This window comes from Amphibalanus amphitrite, unplaced genomic scaffold, assembly GCF_019059575.1.
Source record: "Amphibalanus amphitrite isolate SeventyFive unplaced genomic scaffold, NRLGWU_Aamphi_draft 000823F_arrow, whole genome shotgun sequence".
NCBI classification, from domain to species: domain Eukaryota; kingdom Metazoa; phylum Arthropoda; class Thecostraca; order Balanomorpha; family Balanidae; genus Amphibalanus; species Amphibalanus amphitrite.
Window position 1 is genome coordinate 60,949 of NW_024882317.1, and position 10,040 is coordinate 70,988.

General features: G+C 43.7%; 1 protein-coding gene across 3 annotated transcripts; it reads left to right on the top strand.

The window, feature by feature from the left end:
* The first annotated feature begins 3,058 nt into the window (after window positions 1-3,058).
* LOC122366683 lies at window positions 3,059-8,948 on the top strand. Of its 3 annotated transcripts, none has more exons than XR_006253927.1 (4): window positions 3,059-3,130; window positions 6,193-6,253; window positions 6,850-6,955; window positions 7,231-8,948. XR_006253927.1 is itself a non-coding variant. In XM_043339198.1 (4 exons), the coding sequence occupies exons 1-4, from the start codon at window positions 3,180-3,182 to the stop codon at window positions 7,492-7,494; spliced, it is 435 nt and encodes a 144-aa protein (XP_043195133.1). In that variant the 5' UTR covers window positions 3,165-3,179; the 3' UTR covers window positions 7,495-8,948. The 3 variants fall into 3 exon arrangements, 1 of the variants encoding a protein (XP_043195133.1); XR_006253928.1 differs by lacking the exon at window positions 3,059-3,130 and adding an exon at window positions 3,154-3,314; XM_043339198.1 differs by lacking the exon at window positions 3,059-3,130 and adding an exon at window positions 3,165-3,183.
* The last annotated feature ends 1,092 nt before the right edge of the window (window positions 8,949-10,040 follow it).

Below are 10,040 nucleotides of genomic sequence, written 5' to 3' on the forward strand. Positions count from 1 at the left end.
TGACCCCAGTTTGGTTTGAAAGCATACATGTCCAAATGTTTTTCATGAACCCTTTTCAGCTGAGTGACTCCAACTGCCATGTGCTCTAATTGAATATCTTAAAAAGTAAGCTGTTGGGTCCTGACCTTTCCATCTTGGTTCTCACCTTACATGTACACATGCACCAAACATGTAGATATAATTTATCAAGTTCTATATATTTTTTTCTGAAATTGCACAAGCAACAATTAACCATAGGCACCGCTAGCAAATAATACTAGTGTTAAACAACATGCAACACTCTGCAGGCAAATGTTTCCACTAATCCAACCAGCTCACAACCCATCCTTGGAACATGAACACAGTACAAACAGGAAGAAAATTGAAGAAACTTAAACCTTTTGAAAAATTAGCAGACTAGGGATGAATCTGAATTTAAGCAAAGTTGCTTCAACACTTCGCACAACTATGCACAAAGTCCAACACAGCACATACCATAAGCATTGCCAGCAGTGCTTAACAACATGCAACACTTTGTAGGCAAATGTTTCCACTAATCCAACCAACTCGCAATCCATCCTTGCAACGTGAACACAGTACAATCAGGAAGAAAATTTAAGAACTTTTTTTTTAGAAATTAGGAGAGTAGGGATGAATCTAAATTCAAGCCAAGTTACTTCACCACTTCGCACAACTATGCACAAAGTCCAACATATCCATTCACTGATCACTCTATAGTAGTTCACTTCCCAAACTCATGGCTTGATGCATTTAATGAACATGCTATTTCCTGAAATTATGTCAATTGAAGAGTCTTAAATCAAAATAAAGAAGAAAACAATGTTATGAACAATCTTCAGACATTTCTGTTGAAGGATTATTCTTCACCACTCTCCAGCCTGGAATAGAAGAAGACAAAAATACTTGTTGATGCATATTAATATAAATACAGACAACACACAATTTAATACTTTTTCAAGCCAGAAACTAACCTGCAACAGATGTCCAACAAAGGGAAATACACTGACGCATCTACTGCGTTTTAAGAGTCCACAAACCACAGGCGAGTTCAGAAAGATGGAACAAGAACAGCATAATCAATCTACAAAAGTTCTTCTTTATCATTTTCCTATATTGATATGCAGTTTCCTTAATCTAAATCAGATTTCAGAGCAAGATGCTGGACACAGCGGTATCGGTTACGCTGGCGTCACGGTCAGCAATAGGAAGGCAGGTAGGTAGGTAAGGTGTAGGTATGTAGGTTGGTAGGTTGTAAGTTTGTAGGTAAGGTTAGGTCAGGTTAGATTATGTTTTATTATACCCAGTATAAAATATAAATTAAATTGACACATTCGCCGGCTAGCGTCGACAGAGACGCCAGCTTTACCAATACCGCGGCGCCAGGCGCCACAGCCTGCACACAAATACCTATATGTATTTTTAATAGAATAAACAGCCTATTTCATTTCATTCAATAGGTAATACAGAATTGCAGCAATATTATTGAATGCATATAAGCACCCAGTATTTCCATGCACTGGCATTACATGGAAATTAGAGACAATATAAATATATTGCATATTTATAAATGCCTTATCAGGTAGAAATTTAGCAGGGAAAAATTCAAAACGAAAGAGCAAGAAAGTAGGTAAGTAAGAGCAGCCAGCAAGCAAACGAACCAGCACATTCATTAAAAACATAAATTCATAACACCTACCTTAGCCACAGGCCGTCAAAATACAAAAAACAGCTTTAGAAACGTTCCATACTTACCTATCTCCCTCTTCTTGACAATAAAATTGTCCTAGATGCGATATACGCGCATGCGCCCAGGTTCTCATTTTGAGGCCGGTAGCCCACCGTAGGTGACAAATTCAGTGAAAAGGTGCTGAGTCAGTAAATCAGCGTGACATCTGCATATTTTTTTCTCCGTGGAAATTCGCAGTGGGCCAGCCTGGCCATCTCCGCGGCAGGTGGCTTAGCTGGCCCACTCCGATGCCAGGTAAAGGCAGGCTCACATCGGCGCATAGCTGCTGAGGAAATATTGTTTGTAAGTGAGTATTATAGGCTTTTTTGGATTGAATGACTTTTTATTCGTCATAAAAATCGAAGTAGGGCATTTAATTACTGGTAACCATTTATCGCAGGCGTGTGTAGTGAGACGTTGGGTAGGCATGTGGAGTGTGGTGTGAACCGCATGTTAGCCCACTACCGGGCCTCGCTGGCCCCAGGCCCATGTCGTCCCCTATCTCCGCGTGTGTCCACTAACACGAATGACGTCACGCATGTGGGCGGAGCTATGGGCGGAGCCTAACGCACGCGGCAGTCCAAGCCGCCATATTTGAATTTATATTTTGATAGAATGTTGCCGATATTTTGGGTGAAGTCAATTTATATGGATAGCTTGGTGACAATTTAGCTATACGAATAATAATTTATTATGGATGTGCGTATATTCAGCTTGGAATTGCAATTAAAGTTCCGCACCGCATAGATTCGAACTCGGGACCTTTGGAATACTGCGCGGGCACGCTAACCACTACACTACCGCGACCGCGCGGCGGCCGGCGGCAGGGAGGCTGCGGAGACATGGGGGGACATTTTACGCTTTTGTGAAAAAAGCAAAAGATTTAGCGAAAAACACGTAAAAGATAACTTGCAGAAAATTGTCTGCTCTTTCAGGTAAGATACTTAGGTTTGATATATCTTATGCAGACTTCATTCTACAGTGCTTCGAAAATCGCTTATTTACATGGGGATTGAACGGGGCTTCGAGACTTGACTCCAAATGACGTCACGAGCTGACGTCACGAAAAGGTAGAATCGCCGGACGACCCTACCTGGTATATAGGGCCTTGGCTGGCCCGCTCCGATTTGTGTCGTTGTGTACCCGGCTACTGACTTCACTGTAATCCACTGCTACCCTAAAATCACGAGGTATGTGCGCAAGCTGAAAATTAAATATGCTTTTGACCTAATTGCTCAGTTAAAACTTATTGATAATTTTTTGTTACGATAATTACGATTAATTTTTGTGTTATAAGATGAATTTTTTATATCTACAATAACAAAGTTTATTTCAACATAATCCAAAAGGTCACGTGACTTTTGAATGAGGCTAAGGGCTACGCACCGAGAACGTCTTTGCTGCGTGAGTATTGGATCGTACATGATAAACAGAAAATAGTGTATGGGGTTGCATGGGTAAGATTGCTGGATATTCTTTGTACGGTTCAATTTCAAGTGGTTCATTTAAAACATATAGCAGGAAGAGTTCTCAAGCACAACCTTGTTCAGTAGATTCCAAGCAGCCACCACATCCTGTTGAACTTTAGGTAATATAAGAACTTGACTCACTTGACTTGAGGGGAAAGTCAAGTCTCTGTCACTTTTCTCTTCTCTGAGGTCAACTTGTCAAATAATGTCAACTGAGGCCAGTTTTACCAACAGAAAAATAGCCGCCTACTGGAATTTTTTGCCTGAAGACTGCTTCACACACTGAGCGTAATCGTGATGGGCACGTAAGCAGATAGGGCCTTATCTTTTATGTTCCGTACCTATGTGAAGTGGTCTTAAGCCAAAAATTTCCAGCAGGCGGCTATTTTTCTGTTGGTAGAACTGGCCTCAGGCCTATAATTTCTTTGTCAATCCTCTTTCAGTCACGTTCTCCTTTCACTAAAATGCTACCTATACAGACTGATGATTTTGGGTTTCAGTCGGGCACACTTGGTATTTCCGATCCATTTATGGAAACGTTTCCATTTTTGGAACAATGTTCCAAAAATGGATACGCCGTTTCCAAAAATAGAAACGGTCCGTTCCATAAATGGAGACGCTGTGTAGCTCGCTACCTTTAAAGCAAACTGGGCATTGATTGGTGCAATTTGGCATGTGCAGGATGCCACCAATCGACAGCCAGCATTCTAGTTTATGTTCCTGGTCTCCGACTTTCCGATCAGAAACCCGAAAGTTGACGAACGAGGCGATGCTTATAACATGTTGACGTGATAAAAAATTCACACGTTTTTCTAATCGAAAATAACAACATTTATGAATGTTTTGAACAAAAAATAACGTTTTTACCAGACTACTGAAAGACTGGCCCATTGATTGGAACAACCACATCACCGGGAACTTCAGTTTTTCATTCATTTTCACGCTGCATTTTCCAGTGTATCAGCGGCCTGGTGATCGTCAATCTTTGATTAAATCGCATAAAAGTTGTTGCAAAGCCCTATTTGGAGACTTAAGTGGGCATTTTATATTTCAAATGTGCTGAATATGATCGTAGGCTCGGATCAACGTAAATATCCGTGCAAGTACTTAAAAAGCAGGATGGAAATAAGGTCTGCACCGTCGTCACTCCAAATACCGTTGTATTCTTACAATGAATTTATTCATTCTGGCTCATGTGTAACATTGATATCAATTTTATATATTGAAATGATATCTACGCTTTATGTATTGCCCACTTTGGATCACATCTGTCCAGTAGTTTCTGGGAAATCTTAGTTTTAGTTGACTTTTGAATGTGCTTAAGTTGCGGCGCGTAATGTAGGGGAGAGTGGGGCAAAGCGGCCACCCGGGGCAAAGCGGCCACCCATCGTTTTAGCCCTTCATAGCTGGCGTCAGTTCAAATTTATGGTTTCCAATTATGCTTCTCTTCACGGTCGTTCGAATGAGCCAGACCGGGGTTTCAGGCCCATCACCATTGTTCTGTGAAACACGGAAAAGCATTTCTTGCCAGGTTACCAACTATGTTTACAATTTTTAAATGTTATGTTATTCCACAACCGTTTGGAATTTTTATAAGCGTTCTTGTCCGTGCATTGCATGGTTATCGTACATGTATTCTACCAATTTTAATGTCTTTTACCCCACCAATAGCTAAGCTGGAATATTTTTGTCTCGGACGGTATGCGCGGGGCAAAGTGGCCGGGGCAAAGTGGCCACCCCCCAATTGGCCATAAGTTGCTTCCATCTGGATAAAAAACATTATTGATCTTCAAATGTGTCGTCATGCATTTATCTTGGCCACTTTTCAGTTGCATGAGTTACCAAATAATGCAATTAAATGTTTATTTTCATGAAAATCCTTTCTTTGTTTACCTACAGGTGGAAGATGATAAAGTAAACATCCATCCTCGCTTAACCTTATCACCATCAAATACCCTAGTCGTACACGAGGCAACTATTTTGTTTCTCATATCGGGACTTGAGAAAACGCCGGTGGCCGCTTTGCCCCAGGGTATGGGGCAAAGTGGCCAATATGCATAGGTTTAAAGTTTTGTCAATATCTTTCATATGTGAACGCCTTTGGAAATAAAACGCAGTTGAAATAAAAGGCAACTTAATAGGGATCACATTGGTATAGAAAGAATCTTTCCAAGTTTAAAAATCAAGCGTTGGCACCGTGAGAAGCGTTAGGGTGGCCGCTTTGCCCCACTCTCCCCTATTATTATCGAACCCGACGTCCAAGGTAACTGCCGAGAGCCGAGATGCTAAACCAGTCCCAAAACATCAAATTTTTAGTTGCATGTGAATTTTAAAAACACATTTAAGCTAAGTTTGCACACATTTGAACTTCAGCGTTTCTATTTTTGGAACATCGGCGTTTCCATTTTTGGAAACTAAGTCTCCATAAATGGATACGATTCAGGAGCATTTTAAAGACGTGAATTTGAATGCATACGACAGCTTTCCATGCAAGAAGACAAGTGCTTTTGGTGTATCTGAGCTTGTTTTACGCGAAACAGTTGTTATACATCAAATCCAGCCAACCTTAGCAAGAAAATATGTACAGAGATGTTAGCGTTTCTATTTATGGAACGAGCGTTTCCATTTTTGGAACAGAAGAGTAGTCAAAATTGGAAACGTTTCCAATAATAGAAACGTCTCCATAAATGAATCGGAGATACCACAGTGCGCCCGACTGGTTTGGTTTGTTTGTAACCTATTGTAGTGATCTTTTAGTATCTTTGCTTTTCAATGTGCATGGTGTTTCACTGCTTGTCACTTAAGACATTTTTTCAATAAAGCCAGACCAAAGCCATGGTTAACTCAAAGGGTATACCTATTGTTGACTTTTGCTAGTCACAGCAACAAAAGGTGCAATGCCAAACACCTTAAGATTGGGTTCACCATTTGTTGGGTTTTACCATATCAACTATAGGTAAGGATTTATTTCAAACATTAAATCTTTCTGTATTTCAGATTTATCTGATTTCTGCATCCATATCATGAATAATCAAGAAAATGGATTCAACCTTGAAAGGTAAGCTCTTAAAGGGCTGGAAATAATATTTTGATTGAGGATTCAGCCTAAAACCCTTGTATTCCAAGCATATATAATTTTCTTCATTTTTTAAGGGAAAAGTTCAATGAGCTGCCCTGATTTATTCATGCATAATTTTTACAATGACTCAATGGCCAGTGTGTGTGTTACCACCGCACATCTCAGGAGCAATGGACAACACCACTAATGGGAAGGCTCATCCCAATTCAGCAGAATTGATAAGCCCTCTTCCCTCATTTATTGTGTGCTGATGCCTCTTGTTTGTGTTGTCCAGGGTTGTAGAGTCGATGGATTTTTGGTGACTTTGGCTCTAACTCTGGCTTCCAAGAATCAACTGCGAGTCTGACTGGCCAGAACTGACGACTCTGACTGACTCTGACCCCACCTCTGCAGACCTGACAATTCAGTGGAGTCATTGGACTTTTGTTAACTTCGACTCTGACTTCAGCTTCCAAAAGCAACTCCAACTCTGATTCCAGTCGGAACCATCGACTCCGCCGTACTTCGACTCCTGCTTCGACTCTGTAGCCCTGGTGCAGCCCTGGTGCTACCCGCTGACTCATTTATCGTCGCAGGGTTGGCCAGAAGCGGGAGCGTGACGATGACGAAATGGACAGCGAGTGTCTGCCGATCTCCAAACGTATCAATAGTCTCTCACTCAACACGCAATATGGACAGGGGGTGAGTCTCCGACCCGCCATCGAGGCGATGGTACAGTTATTTGCCAGACGTGATTTGATTTTCAGTGGTGCATCAAAGTCGCATAACACAGTCGTCCGTCACATTTGGTCATTGACTATCGATCATTCATTGGTTCGCGCAAATGTGACCGCTACTTTCTTTAGCACGCATTGCTTTCAATGCGTTTGACTGCCGTTACTCGTCAAAGGATGTCTCAGTTGTCTCATTTCGCCGTGAGCATCGTCACCTCTGACAGTGCCTTCTGTTCCCTCTAGGTAAGCTCCAACGGTTGGTCGGCGGCCGGACCGTCGAACGCTCTCCCCACCCCCTCCCCTTCCACCGACCCGCCTCTACACATGCCAGTGTTGGTGAATGGCTCCGCTCCCGCCCCTGTTGTTTCTACCCCGGCGCCGGCGCCACTGCCTGCGGAGCCGGACCTGAGTCCAGAGGAGTGTCCAGAGTACTTCTCCATAAACTGTTATCTGTATCAGCTACATATGGAAAGATTGAGGCGAAGGCAAGCGGGTGTTCAGTTCTAAATTTTGATCGTCGCTCATCCGTTGCTATCTGTTGTAACTTGCATATTGGGAGATTGTGAAGACGGCAGGCTGGTGGCCAGTTTTGAACGCTATCTTAGTGTTCCAGCTGAAGAGACAACGGACCGTCGGCGTCCACGCAGAGCAGATGGTGTGCATCTGATTGTAAAGACAGCAGAATGTTTTCTCCTGGATTTCTCCTGGCAGTTTCTGTCTTCTCCTGGCATCTCCTGTCGTCTCCTTGCTCTTATGAACAGATTGTTGAATTGAGAAAAGGCTGTACTGGTACGTGGATATTCTAGGAAGTAGGGACCAGTCGCCGTTCGCTCAGGTAATGTCACCGGCTTACTAAGCCGTGTGAACGTGAAAAGTGTGTGGTTGGTTGTTCATACGGTTTGTATTGTCCTACGCGTGTGGGTCGTTTTACACAAGCCATGTGTAATACTGTTAGTGAACAATAACCTGCCATTTGTAAGTGTGATTGCAGTTGAGTTCGATAAGTGACGTGTTGATATTGTGTGTGCTAACCGATTATGAATACTGCTCTTGCTAGTCCTGAGGTGTCGCTTTTTGCAGCGAGCTGTGCTCCTTGCGTGGTCGATTTTCTGGATGCGCTAATTTTAGCGCACCTGCTGTCTGTGATGGCTTGTTTGCAAGACGAGCTGTTATTACTTGTTCTGATGTCATATTGAGTCGCTTAGTCAAATTCGCTGTTAGTGCTGTTAATTCAAGACGCAGATGTCCGTTTTCTGGAAACTCAAAGACAGACAATAACTGAACCTACGCATAGGTTGTGGATTTTTGGAATGATCGTGCTTGCAGTCTCAACACTGAGCGTAATGGAAACCATATGTAAGTGCTGTGATCTGTATAGACTTGTGTCGGCTCCCCTGTCTGAGCAGTTAGTTGAGCGGAGTGTCACTGGAGGTGCTGAGAGCATTGTCATTCGAGATGCTTACGTTCTCTTGTTTTTCTACTATCAGTCAGCATGAAAGCCTAGAGCATGCCGCGTCACATCACATTTGGCATTAATTTTGACTGCCATGCCTGTCAGTAAATTTAGTGCGTTGTGCATGCACAATGTTGCTGTGCATTCACCAAATGAACGGCATCTTTGGATAATACCGAACTCCGGACGCTGAATCTCGCTCTTTGTCCTTCTTTATGTGCCTGGCCACATCGGCATGATTTATTGAAATTAACGTGAAATGTCGGGAACTCCACGCTGCAGGCAAAATATGTCTTCAACTTGACCGCTGTTCACCCAAAGTGTCGTCTGAAGTTATGTTTAGTGACTGCTCGGACTGTGGCTAGTCATTGTCGGCATTCAAGGCCATAACCAAGCCAAGCTCTCAGCCTTTATCCCAAACTGATCTCACCGTTTCTAACTGCGTTGATCTTGCCTTGCTATGGTGTGTGATGCAAAAGTCGTCAATATATTGAGGCGAGTGCAATGATGTCTGATTTTGTGTTGTGAACTGGAAGTGTCTGCTGCTATAGTCAGAATTCTTATGCTCCGTTTATTTATTTCGCTGGCATCCTATACCGATAGCTAAAAGATACAGTTGTTACCCATATGCCACCACATTGGCTTTACCCTGCAGCTGACGATACATTACGAATGTCGTTAGATATGGGTGCACGCTTCTATTGTATATCGTAGTCACGACATGCTACATTCCCTCACATTTATTCGAGTAGAGTGGTTACGGGAAATGACAGCTTTACCTGCGCAAGGGATTTCCATTCCACGAGACCGTTTCTACGACTGATAACTACGGATCGAATCAGCGAGTAATGCTCTACTGGCTGATCGTGTGAACGGCAGCAAAGGCACGTCTGAACAGGTAGCAACCCATCTTGTGCACAACCTGAAGCAGGGAGTCTACCGAAACTCCCAGTAGAAGGCTCAAAACTCCTCCCGCCTCTCCAATAACCGCCGAGGCGCCGTAGGCCCACTGCTCTCGGTACAGGTGCACCGGCTCGCCAGCGTAGTACACCCGTACCGAAAACTTCCTCAGACGGGTCTCATCCTGACCTTGACTGATGCTCGGTACGGCAAGATATCGTCGCTGATGACAGGGTCTTGGGCACCGCTGGCGGCACGGTTCCATTGCCGCCTGAGCGCCAGCCGCCGTCACGAACGCCCTCTGGACAAATGAGTAGTTCGCAAAGTTGTCGCAGAGCGGCGCTGTGGTCGGTAAGTCGGTGGAACGGCAGTCGAGTCCGGTGGAGGCGACGGCAGCTTCAGCGTAGCAAAGCAGAGCACATTGGACGCTGTTGTAGTCGGCCCGTGACTCACAGGGTAGATGACGCTGGCTGACACGTTCTATATCCTCCATGGTGACGCGAATCTCCGCTTGTCCCCCCGGTATGACATAGAGCGGCTCTTGGGGCTGGATCCAGGGAAGCGGAGAGAACGGCTCGTTAGCCGGATGAATGTGCACGGAAATCCGCATAGATCCACGCTCCAGGCTCACTTGAATAAGTTTCTCACCACGTAGTTCATGCATGGTTTCCTTGATTGAGCTGTAAACACTTCGTGGTAG